We start from the raw sequence: 13,868 nt of genomic DNA, 5'->3' as shown, positions 1-13,868 counted from the left end.
AATAATTATTTAGGATTTATTATATGAGATGGACTATTAATTTTCTTTTTTCAGGCTTAAAGAATCAATTAATATAATGATCCAGTATTATGTCATTTGATTGAAAGTATCACTTTTTTTTCTTCTTCTATTTAGAATATAACAAGAGTTCATATATTATTGGAACTAATAATTTCAACTATTAGAGATATTAAAGTCAACAATAGAAATATTAAATCTCTTTTCGATTATGTATAGTTTATTTAAATGAATATTGGCTAAGATTAATGGTTAAGAAAATTTCTACTTTCTGGTATATCCTTAAACAAGTCATATCAACTTATTTCTAGTTCAATAAAGTTATATATTGAGTTATTTCAGAAATATATCTATTACTTAAAAGATTTATATTGGATCTTTGGGTATTAAATTATAAGATATTCTAAATATGAATAGTTCGATATCTGGGTAATTTCTATTTTTGAAAAAATGACGGATTATTTGGTTTCTAGATGTAAATATAAAGTTATATATATATAAAAGTACAAATCAGGATATTGAAAATATTATCTATTTCATTGTAATTCTATCATATTGACTTTCATATAATCAACTAAAAAAGAAGAATTGGATCTGAATATTTAANNTTTAAATGAAGTGATAATAATAATTAAACTCCGTAAACAAAAGATCGTTATGAATAATTTATTAATTAAATTTGAAAAGTAATTATAAAATACAAGAAATTTTTATAAAGAAAAAAAAAAAAAAAAGCGGTTAAATATCGACTCACTTAAAAAAAAAGAAATGGACCTACATAGTATATATTTATACTTTTTAAAATACTTTCTTAACTTTTGATTATTACAAAAGTAGTGGGAATATTTATTTTTATTGAATCTTTTTTTAAATGAATATTGCAATGGAAATAATTAATGTAAAACCATATCTAGACCAGAAAGCAGGAACTAGTGGATTAAGAAAAAAAACCAAGATTTTTATGGAAGGTACATATCTGGCAAATTTTATTGAATCATATTTTGAATCTCATCCAGAAAATTATTTTGAAGGATCTACTTTGTTGGTTGCTGGTGATGGTCGATTTTTTAGTCATGAAGCATTACAAATAATATCAGAAATTGCAGCTGCACATGGTGTCTTAAAAATATGGACAGGGATCAATGGCTTGTGTTCAACACCAGCTGGCAGTGCTATTATTCGTGAGAGAGAGGGAGGAAAAGCTATTGGTGGTATATTATTAACAGCATCGCATAATCCAGGTGGTATAGATGGAGATTTTGGTGTTAAGTTTAATGGAAAAAATGGAGGTCCTGCACCTGAATCTGTGACAAATGCTATTTTTGAGAAAAGTAAGACATTATCTAGTTATAAGAGGATTCCACTTTCAAAGATTAATCTGAATGAGCTTGGTATACAAGAATTATTACCAGGAAAATTTTATGTTGAAGTTATTGATACTATTGAGGACTGGTTAAGACTCCAGAAACAAATATTTGACTTTAAAAAAATTAGTCAATTATTGAAAAGGAAAGACTTTCGTATGGTATATGATTCTATGCATGGAGTAGCTGGCCCATATGCTCATAAATTATTTGTTGAGGAGTTTGGATTACCATCACAAACATTACTACATCATGATCCTAAACCTGATTTTGGGTATTTACATCCTGATCCAAATTTAACTTATGCAAAGGAATTAGTAGATATTATGAAACCATTGAATCCAAATCAAGTAACTGATGAAACTCCTGATTTTGGTGCAGCAGGAGATGGTGACTGTGACAGAAATATGATACTTGGTAAAGGATTTTTCGTTACACCTTCTGATTCTGTTGCAATAATTGCAGCATATGCAACAAGAGCTATTCCTTATTTTTCAAGTGGTTTATCAGGTGTATCAAGATCAATGCCAACAAGTTGTGCATTAAACTCTGTTGCAGAAAAATTAGGAATACCATGTTATGAGGTACCTACTGGTTGGAAATTTTTTGGGAATTTAATGGATGCTAATTTAATTGCAATATGTGGTGAAGAATCATTTGGTACTGGTAGTAGTCACATACGTGAGAAAGATGGTTTATGGGCTGTACTTGCATGGCTTTCAATATTAGCATATAATAATCCTGATGATGATAAACCATTAGTTACAGTTCAAAATGTTGTTGAAGATTTTTGGAAAACATATGGTAAACACTATTACACAAGATTTGATTATGAAGCAGTTGATTCACAAAAGGCACATGAATTTATCGAACATCTAAATAAATTCGTGCAAGATCCTCAAAGCTTTGCAAGTATTATTAAACCATTTGATCTCTCATTATTGAATGCTGATAATTTTACTTATACTGATCCAGTAGATGGTTCAATATCAAAAGATCAGGGACTAAGATTTGTATTTACAGATGGGTCTAGAATTGTAGTACGTCTTTCCGGTACAGGCTCTGTTGGTGCAACTATCAGAATATATATTGAGAGAGTGATTCATAATACTTCACAAATACATAATCCAACTCAAGAAATTTTAGCTAAACTTGTTAATATTGTTGAAAATAAATTAGGTTTAAAAGAGATTACAGGTAGAGATAAACCTACAGTAATAACATAAATTATTTATTTTATCAATTTATTAATAATAAGAGGGCATTATTTTAAAGGAATTGTTTTAATAAAGATTTTGATTTAAATTGTAACTTATTTTAATTACTAACATTAGATCTCTATCATCAAAGCAACTAATTTATCAATATTATTTGATAAGTATTAGCTAAGCTTCGTAGTTATTACTATAATGTAAATCTCAATATAACAAGTATTAATAGTTGAATATGTATATAAATTGATATTGTGTAGATTAAAAGTAAAATATTTCCTATTGTAATAATCTATATTGAAACAAAATTTTGTATTTAGGTCATTTTAAATTTATTAGTATTTTCTTAAAAATTTTAATCGTAATATCTTTTTTTATGTTTCTTATTTTAGATATAAATATTATTCTTATAAAGTTTATGATAAATTGTCTTTACTTTATATTTATTAAAACCTACAAACTAATATAAATGGGGGAAAGGGAGAGGGGAAGAGCTTAATATATCGGGCTTGTATACGAATAATAGACCTAGTTTTTTAAATTTATTCAATACAATTTTAAAGTAATAATCAGAAAATAAAATAATGAAATCAATATTGATACTATCTATATCTATTTTTCTTACATTTATTCAGTTCTCTATAGGAGATGTATCATGCAAGTTTTTAAACTGCAAGGTAAAAATGCGTGGTATTGAGCAACCTTATACCAAAGCAAAAGTTAGGCAACATCAAGAACCAGTTCCATTTTTAGTTCAAACTATACCTGTGAAAACCTATATGGATCAGAAAGCAGGTACAAGTGGACTAAGAAAGAAAACCCATATATTTATTGAAGGCACATATATGGCAAATTTTATCCAATCTTACTTTTCGTCATTTCCTGATGGTTATTTTGAAGGTAGTACTTTGTTGATTGCTGGAGATGGGAGATATTTCACAACTAGAGCAATCCAAATTGCATCTGAAATAGCTGCTGCACATGGTGTAAGAAGAATTTGGACTGGAATAGATGGTTTATGCTCAACTCCAGCAGCTAGTGCAATTATCCGTGAAAGAGAGGGAGGTGTATCAATAGGAGGGATAATATTAACTGCATCTCATAATCCAGGAGGTATAAATGCTGATTTTGGAGTTAAGTTTAATGATGAAAATGGTAGTCCTGTTTTAGAATCTGTAACAAGTAAAATATTTGAAATTAGTAAAAATATTACGAATATTAAGAAAGTATCTTTACCTAGAATAAGCTTTTCACATAAGGGAATTCAGGAACTTATTTTAGGAAAATTTTCAGTAGAAGTTATTGATACAATTGAAGATTGGATGGATCTCCAAAAAAATATTTTTGACTTTGGTATGATTAGATCATTTGTCCAAAGAAAGGATTTTAAAATGGTATTTGATGCTATGCATGGTGTTGCAGGTCCTTATGCTCATAGTTTATTTGTTGATGAGCTTGGCTTACCTCCAGAAACAATAATTCATCCTAATCCAAAAAAAGATTTTGGCAAATTACACCCAGATCCAAATTTGACATATGCCAAAGAACTCGTTGAAATTATGAAAATTTTTAACCCTGAAGAAATAACAGCTAACACTCCAGATTTTGGAGCTGCTGCAGATGGGGACTGTGATAGGAATATGATATTAGGTAAAGGATTTTTTGTAACACCTTCAGATTCTCTAGCTATAATTACATCTTATGCTACAAAAGTAATTCCTTTTTTTAGCGATGGGATTGTTGGAGTTTCGAGATCAATGCCAACAAGTTGTGCATTAAATGCAGTTGCTAATAAAATGGGAATCCCTTGTTATGAAGTTCCAACTGGTTGGAAATTCTTTGGTAATCTGATGGAAGCTGGAATGATTAATATTTGTGGTGAAGAATCTTTTGGTACAGGTAGTAACCATATTAGAGAGAAGGATGGTTTATGGGCTGTATTGGCATGGCTATCAATATTAGCATACAATAATCAAGATCCAAACCAACCCCTAGTTTCTGTACGGGATATTGTAACTAATTTTTGGAGAATATATGGTAGAAATTATTACACTAGATTTGATTATGAAGATTTAACGAATGATCAAGCTTCTAACTTCTTAAATCACATACAATCTTATATTAATAATCCAGAGGAGTTTCAAGAAATTATCAAACCTTTTGGTTTAGAACTAAAACTTGCAGAATCTTTTACTTACGTAGACCCTGTAGATAAAAGTATTACATCGAATCAAGGTATAATATTTAATTTTACTAATGGTTCAAGAATTATTTTTCGTAAATCTGGGACTGGATCTTCTGGAGCTACTATCAGAGTATATATTGAACGTCCTATGACTGATCAAAGTAAATTGGAAATGAATACTACAGATGCTTTATCTGACCTTATAAAAATTGTAAATAGTCACATTAAATTAACTGAAATAACTGGAAGAGAAGAACCAACAGTTATTACTTAATGAGATAGTTAATAAGAGGAGTAATATTGCACTTGAATAAAATTGAAAACAAAAGTGAGATTTATATTCCTTGGAATATCTCCCAATCATTACTTTTTAAGTATTTCCTGAAAGAAAATTATCCTCTTTAGTAAAGTTTACGTATTTAACTTTAACTTTTTTCTTTTTTTGTGTTGAAGTACAATTATTTAGCAATAAAATAAATATTAGTAGTTAGTAGGATGCTATTACTTTAATAATTCCATCGATAATTCAACTTTAATCGGACCTTTGTTGGATCGGAATTTATGAGAACAATATTCAAATTTTCAAGAAAGCATGTTAATATAAGTTGATACCTTATCTTCTTGCTAATCTATATTTCAATATATTTAGATAATTATTAGGTTGGTAATCCTCATTGATACTAAATGACCTTAATCAAATTTAAAGTGGAGCTTTAATAATTAAAGTATTGTTCAACTCATTAAATATGATCTATATACCGTTTGGAAATCTATATATATTTCTAATTTTGTATCTACATTTAATAAATATATATATTTTCCTAATATTATCTAAAAAAAATTACCTCTAAACTTATTTTAGTTTATAATTTTAGGTTATATTAATTTAACATTAATACTTTAGACTTCTAGATCTCTAAAGATGCAAATACTTGTGGCGGTGAATCATTGAGACAAAATAGAAAAATCAATATAAACATGCCTCCCGCTATATATTTACCGGTATAGAGATAGCTGGATTATGTTATAATATTAATTACAATAAATATTAGTAAGTTATAAATTTATTCAAAAAAAAGTTCCCGCTATTATTGGTCGAGGTATTTATGACTATGAAACCTATTAACTAAAGGAGGGGTATAATTTTTCAGGCTAGTTATTTAAGATTGAAGTTTTGTTAGTTTCTAGGATTTTTGATTTTGGATAAAATCTTTATAATATTGTCTATTACCTCTCTATGTGACTAATGGCCCATTATATATTTAGTTATTTGGTTTCCACTTTAATTACTATTATTCTATACTGTACACTAGTATCTGGAAGCTTAGATTCAACCAATGTTCAATTAAATAATAATAGATATATCTATCAACAATCAAGTACTGGACTAGATTTCTCATCTCCTGGTGAATTAAAGTCGGCATATTTATTATTAGAACATGAATGTAATGTGAATAATAAGTCTACTGGTACATCAAAGTTAGTATTTGAAAATCCTCCTCCTCCTCCTCCAAAATTCCAGTCAGAGGAGATATCTTTGCCAATGACTACATTAAAAGATGAAATTGTAATTCCAATTCCAAAAGTCAGACCAGAGCCACTTTTTGATCCCAAAGTAGGGGTTTATGATACACTAGTAAAAGAAGAATTATCATTTCCAAATGCTCTTGATATAGAGGAACAAGAGGATACTATGACTGAATTGGTAATTGGTGGCTCTTTTCAGTTTGTAGCTCCAATTAAAAAACAGAATCCTCTTGGACAACCGGATCCATCAAACTCCTTTATTAAAGCTAGTTCATTGATAAATAACCAAAGAGATAAAGAAGGGTCTGTAGTTGAAGTTAATCCAAATATATTGCAAAGTAAAGTTATAACTAGATCAGCTTCATCTCCTAATATTGGTGAAGATATTAGTTCAAATGTATTAAGACTCCGTGGTTCAAGCTCTGGTGTACTTTCTGGAACAGGCAAATGCTTTATAGGGAAACCAATAACCAACAATGGGAATACAAAGAAATATACAATGATACAATTACAGAAGGGTGTAGAGATAGATATAAATCATGACAATGAAGGTAGTGATCTTAATAATAATATAAGGGTATCGTGTAATTATAAACCTAGTAAAGAATACAATAATGTAAGTGATAGTTCTAAATGTAAACTATGTACAGATTCTGAGAAGTGCTTTTATCATCGTGGATCAAATACAAAAGATGCAATTACTCAGACTAACGAAGATGAAGACTTATACAATAGTGAAGTCCCATCTAATACTGATAATAATGAAGGAAATATTTGTAATGATAATGAAATTACTAGGGATGATACTTCTAATAAAGATAAAGGACAGGATTTATCATATTTAAATAATCAAGTAGCTAGTTTGATGAATCTTGTACAACAGAGTCATATTAAACAGGCAGCTGCACAAGCTATTGCAGATGATGAGAGGCGCAGACTAATGACAATTGCTACAGACTTATCTGATAGTAGACAATTAACTGAACTCTATATAAAACTAGCTCGTATAGATATGGAGTTAAACCTAATGAGTCATTATGTAGCGCAAAGTGAGAAGGAATTATATAAATGTAGATCAATGATGGATGTTTTATCTCAATACCAAGAACAGAATACTGCTGAATTAAATGGTACACTATCTACTGTGAAAGAACATCCAGAATTAGCAAATAAGTTGAACAAAACAATTCAGAGACTATCAAGACGCAAGAAGATAGCTGAGATGATTCAAATAGAATATAATGAGAGATTTAAGAAGGCAAAGCAAGATCTATTTAACTATAATCAACTTATAGCAGAGTTGAGATTTAATAAGACCAATACTGAAGAAGTAATTGAGAAAATAAAGAATAAAACAGTCTCAGAAAATATTATTGAAACAGAAGATAGTAATACTTTAGAATGTGATACTTAATCCTCTATTTTTAAAGAAGGGAAATAATAAATAACAGTTATTCTTACTTATTTTAGGTATACATCTTGAAGATTATCCCATTTAATAGTCAAAGAATTTCGTATGTAGGATGTACTTTGTGCGAGACAGTCTTATTAAAGAAATTATATGGTTAAACCTCTGATTACTTCTTTCTCTATCTTTAGATAGCAACAAGATAAGTACTAGAAACATAACTAAGTGCAATTCTTAAATTGTTACTATATAGATTTTCTTTAAGAGTGAAAAAAAAAAATAAAGTTGGAAAATTAGCTTTCAAGTCTAGTTCCTATTTAGAAAGCAATTTTAAAAAAACTCAATTTAATACATTAACATATCTCATTATATTCACAATTCACTAGTTATTATCTAAATAGGTTGATTCATTTAGAAATTCCAATATTATTTATATAAGATCTATTTGATCCAGAATTTGTTCTATCTTTACATTCTGAGTTGTCCTCTTGTTTACTATTTAGTTCTTTGTATGATTCTTTTTCCTGCCTTCTTATCTGTAGATCTCTCGAACTCTATATTCTTTATATTAATTGGATCCTGTAACTTAGTAATCTCACTAGTCTGCTTTACATCAATATTAAGTTTTGCAAATAGGTGATCAGCAAGTGAAACACTAGTCTTAGCACTTTTTATAAATTTCCTAGCCTCTAAGTCAATTTTTTCTTTACTTCTATTAAATCTGACAGGTGCACCGGGATCATCATCATATATATTTTTGTTGTCTTTCTTAGATTTTAATAAATCACTTTTCTTATCTTTATTTTTTTTTGTTGATAATCTAAATTTATCTACTGTTATAGATTTATTAGTATTGTTCCTAATTATAGTATTATCAGCTTTTTTTACATTATTACTATTAATTGTCTTATTTGGAGAATGTATTTTCTTAGATTGCTCATCTTCATCTATAACATTGTTATTTATGACTTTCTTATGAAAATCTTCAATATTAAATCTGGCTTCTTTTACCTTATTATCATGCTGAGTGTATTTTGATTTCTTATAGACTTCTTGTGCAACTTTAGCCTCATTAAGTAATTTCTGCAATTTCTTCATATCATCAGTATAAGGAGTAAATTTTGGAGGTTTTGAGTCTATATTCCTAGATGTTACTATGCTATTTTTAGTTCTATATGAAGCTAGTAACATATTCGTCTTCCAAGATTCAATAAGTGAGTTAACAGTTCCACCAATAACTTTAACATTACATGGCTTTAGTAATAATATACCATTTTGCATCTTCAATGTTTTATTTTCACTATATCTAGCTACACTATTAGATCTTGTATCACTTTCACCATAAAGCAAAATCTTTGTACCAGGCATTAAGTCACAGGACAGTGCATCTACTCTTTCATACTCAATAGCACTAATGATCATATCTGACTTAGAAGAAGTAAGACCATTTGTTAAAGTTAAGTGAAGTGTTCTTATTCTACCTTTATTATGTGTTGTAGTTTTAGGTCCACTTTTTAGTTCATATTCGTTATTAACAGTATCATTTTTATCAATTTCATATGGGTCTAAATCAGAAAAATCGAAATATTTTGGTAAAGTGCAATCCCTTATATTAATAATCATAAAAATCAGATCTTTGCATATTATCTCCTTAGATTCATTTAAAGCTACTAAATTACTTGTAGCTATCAATCTTAAGTCACTATTCAGTATAAATTCGTCAATCTTAGATTTCCATTTTAACGAAAAATCCTTTTCATCACTTATTAATTCGACTATATTGTCCAATGCTTCACATCTTAACACAATCCCTTTATATTTATCTTCTATATAAGCTTGTACACTCATATTAATGGGACTTTATTATAAATATTCTTAGCAGATGAATTACAAAGAGTATATTACTAGAATTTTTTACAAATTATCCAGTACTATAAAAAGAGACATATATGTAGATGTATGTACACTCTGAATACTATTTAGACTCAGTTTTCTTCTGTTGAAATAGTATTTTTAAAACGTCAAGCCAATTTTATTATAACTCCTCTTATTGAAAAGTTAATTTATATAGTATAAATTGGTACTATTTATTAGGCGGTATTTATATGTTAACTTATATTAGTGACCTGTATCTGTATTTCTTAGTTTTAAATGTATAATAAGTTCTATTATATATTAACTTTACAATTTCAATAGGGGTATATAAAAGAAAATTTAACAGATCAATTTTCATTTCTAAGATCTCAGAATGATCACAGACATTACTATTGTACAGAGTATCTTTAGAAATAATTTGTTTACATAGTACAAATTTATCATCTCTATTTCCATTACGTATTAGACCAAAAACTTCTCCAATATAGTATAAAGTATAGTTATCGAGTATCTGGCTTTCTCCTTGTATCATCCAGACAAAATTCTGAAAGTTGATATTAAAGTTATGATCCAGAATAAATTTGTATATGTTTAGAATATCATCTACTATACATTTTTGTTCATCATCTTGTAAAAAATAAACTTCATCTTCAGTAGATATTGTTTGTAGTAAATTGTTTATATATACTGAAGAATTGTCATATATTTGTTGTTGAATTACACCTTTACCTATATCCAATATATTAGAACCTTTACATATTAAATGACTATATATAATTTTGGCAATTTTCTTTGATAAATCAGAAATATAAAATATTTTTGTTTGTATTTCTCTTTTCTTAATTATTAGATCATGTATATCATCTAAATATAAGTTGTAAAGATATTGACTAATATTAAAGTAACATTTCTGTATCTTATTAGAGCTACATAAATATTTATGATCTTTAAATCCCCAGTTTTGGATACCTTTACTTATTATTTTTTCTTTATAATCATCAGATAAATTCAAAACACATAAATTTTTGTCTGTACTAAATAAAATGTTAATCCAATTCTGAAATGTATTGAATTTTTCTGTTTCAGGGTTATCATTTATATTGTCGCTTATTTTACCTTTAGAATTCAAATTAACTATATTATTTAATATTTTAATATTTTCTTGTAGCTGTACTATCTGTTGGTTCAGATCATTAATATCTTGTAAAAGTTCTGTGATGTTTTTACTTTTAATTAAAGCCTTAATAGAAGAGCCATAATACTTATTGTTGAAGTTAAGTCCTACTATTGAACCACCATAGCGATCCAAGTATATACCACCATAAGCAAAGTAATTATACTGAGAAACTTCTTTATCTTGTATACTTATATAATTGGAAGAGTAATTACCCATATAATTAATATGTAAAGTAAAATATAAAAGAACAATAAATTCCTGTTTACTGTCTCTGTTTCCTTTTTTTTTTTTTTTTTATCTTTGTTACTTCTATGCACTATGCATTATAATAATTATTACACTCGATTCTTAAAAAAATTTAATATTGTATCTTATTTCTCTCTATAATCTTTGTGTACAGAATTGATATTACTAGGGATTAAAGAAGAAAGAAATTGGTGTCCTGGTGCATGCGGATATCACATAATCATTGAATAAAGTCACAGGCGACACAACGCCTAATATTGTAGTTAGATATACCTAATAGTTAATGTATACTATTATCTACTTTAAAGAGTTGATAGTAATATAAAATATTAGAAAAGAAAAACTTACTCTTATAGAATATTATATTACATAGTCTTATTTAATTTTAAGTATAAATAATTTTAATATAAGTATTGTCTATCTCTTAATATTTAACAGCTAGTATAAGAAAAAGAATTTAGGAATATCAAAAGTGGTAAATTATATACAATCTAAACCACTGATATTGGATTTATTAATATTGGACACTAAGTTTTCATCATTTTTAATACATTCTTTCTTATTCTTGTCGGTAGTTAACTCCTCATATATACATACTTCTTTCTTTGTAAAATCCTTTTTCACATTTAACTTCATTTGGGCATTAACTGGATCTAATAAATTTGCAATCCATGGAATATTTGATTGCAATAGAAATAGTTCTTGATAAATCTTAATTACACAATCTGGTATAAATGGAGGTAAGATTGAGGATGTTGGTGGTAAGGTTGGCATTAAAGAGATAGTTTTAGGATAGTCCCACTTTTCAATTCTATCATCAATCCACTTCTGTTTTTGGTATTGCTGTTTCTCAAGTAGAATTTCAATGCGACTAATAAAGTCAGAATTTGTTAGAAAGTCATAGAGAAAAATAATCTGAGTATTATTCAAATCTAGTTTACTCTCAATTATATTTCCTTTAACGCTTGTAATACATAACTCAATAATCTTTAGTATTGAATCTCTTAATACACAGCAGTTTTCATGAATATTAAATAAAATGAGATTAAATGAATCCCATAATAAGGAAATTCCAGTATCTGGATTTTTTGAGAATAAAATTCTTCCAGCATATGTTAAATCTGGGCAAGATAGAGTTAATTCAATATATCTTAGTAGCTCCAAAATAATTGAAATTATTGATGATAAATGATTAGGTATATAGAATACTTGTGATTTATTTTGCAGTGAGCATGTGTATATATAATTCAGATATTTCCACATATATTCTTGTATAAGTGGTGTCATTACATTTGAAATAACTTTCCAGTATTGTTGCCTATTCTTAATTTTATTATTTTTACCATTTATATTAGTCTCTATGATTGACTCTACTATATATTCTATAGAGCGTATTGGAGGGTCTTTAACTGTTGTTACTTTTGGAATCCGGACTTTATTATCAATCTTAGCTCTAGCTAGTGATTTAAGTGAAGACATTCCAAGTATATTTAATCTGTACTTTCTAGGTATATATGAACGTATTTCTTTTAGAAAGTAGTTGTATATTGACTTATAGTTGTCACCTGGGTTACTTGGTGAAGAATTTATATAATCGATAGGATTACAGTTCAATATTGAATTTAATAATAATAAACAAGATTTTATCTTACAAACAAAGTACAAATTCAAATTGGTATTAGATTTGATATCTAGATTTTGCATAGCCATTGTTAGACAACCAGAGATCTTTGTAATTGATTCAGCTGAAAGAATACTTAATAAGTATGCTTTACATATTGGCCAATCATTTATATTTTCTTTATTGAATAGCCACCTAGTTACATCATTATCTATATTAATAGGATTGTCGAAATATTTAATATCCCCAATATGAAAATAATTAATTATTTCAGATTTATTAATAAACTGATGTACTATATCAACGAGTAGATTTGCTGTCATACTTACTTTCAAATTTTCAGTTTCTACTAGTTCATTTTCCAATATCTTGGTATCTTCTATGTTATCAATCAATTTAACAATTACAGTATTTGGATCAATCAAGCAATATTCATTATACAAAGTTGTACAGATACTTTTTCGTGTAAGTTTGTCTTTTAAAATAACATCGTTACAGTTGCACCCCAAGCACATTACCAGTTTTAATAAATAAGATACTGATGGGTGATGGATCAAAGATATTAACTGAGATAAAATAAAATTTTCATTTATTGATAATACAAATATCCAAGTCCACTCTCTGTCATATAGAAATAGTGAATATAAAATTTTGCAGTAATTTGTAATACCCCCATAATTATAGCGATATATTGTCTCTGAACTTGAATACTCCGCCATAAACATCAATAATACTGAAAGTGGTACAGAGTGTAATTTATCAGATGTACTTGTCATAAAAGAACTGTTGCATACATTAGTTTCTTTATCATTAGTACAGTTACTATCTCCAGTATAATCAGATCTTTCATCATCTGAACTAAAAGGATATGATGTTCTAATGATTGTATCTAGTATGACAGCAGTGCATACTAAGTTAACAGCAGTTGTACTTAACTTTAACTCTTCACCATATTCTTCTGGATATAACGCTATTTCTAGTAAAGCTAATAGACATTCTTGTTGAGTAACAATATTATATAGTTCATCTTCGCCAATTTCCCCACTACTTAAAATATCCCAGCAAATATCTCGATAATCTTTTGCAACAAAGCTCATCACTTCGTTAGTTTGAAACTTCATAATATGTTCAATATCCCTAATTTTTTTTTTAAATATAAACTCTAATTTCTAAGTTAAACGTTTATTCTTCCTTTTTATATTAAAAATACTCATCATAAAATTTAAGTTTTATTTG

The 13,868-nt window shown here is 27.7% G+C and overlaps 6 protein-coding genes across 6 annotated transcripts; 3 read left to right on the top strand and 3 right to left on the bottom strand.

Annotated features, from left to right (window-relative positions):
- Positions 1 to 889: 889 nt before the first annotated feature.
- On the top strand, positions 890 to 2,608 carry cand_002950 (phosphoglucomutase-1 protein; the record flags this gene model as incomplete). Its single annotated transcript, XM_067210542.1, has 1 exon — positions 890 to 2,608. The coding sequence occupies one exon, from the start codon at positions 890 to 892 to the stop codon at positions 2,606 to 2,608; it is 1,719 nt and encodes a 572-aa protein (XP_067067117.1).
- A 569-nt stretch (positions 2,609 to 3,177) lies between these two features.
- Positions 3,178 to 5,052, top strand: cand_002960 (phosphoglucomutase C-terminal domain-containing protein; the record flags this gene model as incomplete). Its single annotated transcript, XM_067210543.1, has 1 exon — positions 3,178 to 5,052. One exon carries the CDS (start codon positions 3,178 to 3,180, stop codon positions 5,050 to 5,052), a length of 1,875 nt encoding a protein of 624 aa, XP_067067118.1.
- A 972-nt stretch (positions 5,053 to 6,024) lies between these two features.
- Positions 6,025 to 7,719, top strand: cand_002970 (uncharacterized protein; the record flags this gene model as incomplete). Its single annotated transcript, XM_067210544.1, has 1 exon — positions 6,025 to 7,719. The coding sequence occupies one exon, from the start codon at positions 6,025 to 6,027 to the stop codon at positions 7,717 to 7,719; it is 1,695 nt and encodes a 564-aa protein (XP_067067119.1).
- A 489-nt stretch (positions 7,720 to 8,208) lies between these two features.
- On the bottom strand, positions 8,209 to 9,561 carry cand_002980 (uncharacterized protein; the record flags this gene model as incomplete). The annotated part of the gene is made up of 1 exon (XM_067210545.1): positions 8,209 to 9,561. The coding sequence occupies one exon, from the start codon at positions 9,559 to 9,561 to the stop codon at positions 8,209 to 8,211; it is 1,353 nt and encodes a 450-aa protein (XP_067067120.1).
- Positions 9,562 to 9,826: 265 nt separating this feature from the next.
- On the bottom strand, positions 9,827 to 10,981 carry cand_002990 (uncharacterized protein; the record flags this gene model as incomplete). The annotated part of the gene is made up of 1 exon (XM_067210546.1): positions 9,827 to 10,981. The coding sequence occupies one exon, from the start codon at positions 10,979 to 10,981 to the stop codon at positions 9,827 to 9,829; it is 1,155 nt and encodes a 384-aa protein (XP_067067121.1).
- A 510-nt stretch (positions 10,982 to 11,491) lies between these two features.
- Positions 11,492 to 13,753, bottom strand: cand_003000 (uncharacterized protein; the record flags this gene model as incomplete). The annotated part of the gene is made up of 1 exon (XM_067210547.1): positions 11,492 to 13,753. The coding sequence occupies one exon, from the start codon at positions 13,751 to 13,753 to the stop codon at positions 11,492 to 11,494; it is 2,262 nt and encodes a 753-aa protein (XP_067067122.1).
- Positions 13,754 to 13,868: the final 115 nt, after the last annotated feature.

Source organism: Cryptosporidium andersoni, assembly GCF_001865355.1.
Source record: "Cryptosporidium andersoni isolate 30847 chromosome Unknown contig_47, whole genome shotgun sequence".
Classification (NCBI taxonomy): Eukaryota; Apicomplexa; class Conoidasida; order Eucoccidiorida; family Cryptosporidiidae; genus Cryptosporidium; species Cryptosporidium andersoni.
Note: the sequence above shows the minus strand (reverse complement) of the source record. Positions and strands in the feature narration are given on the sequence as shown.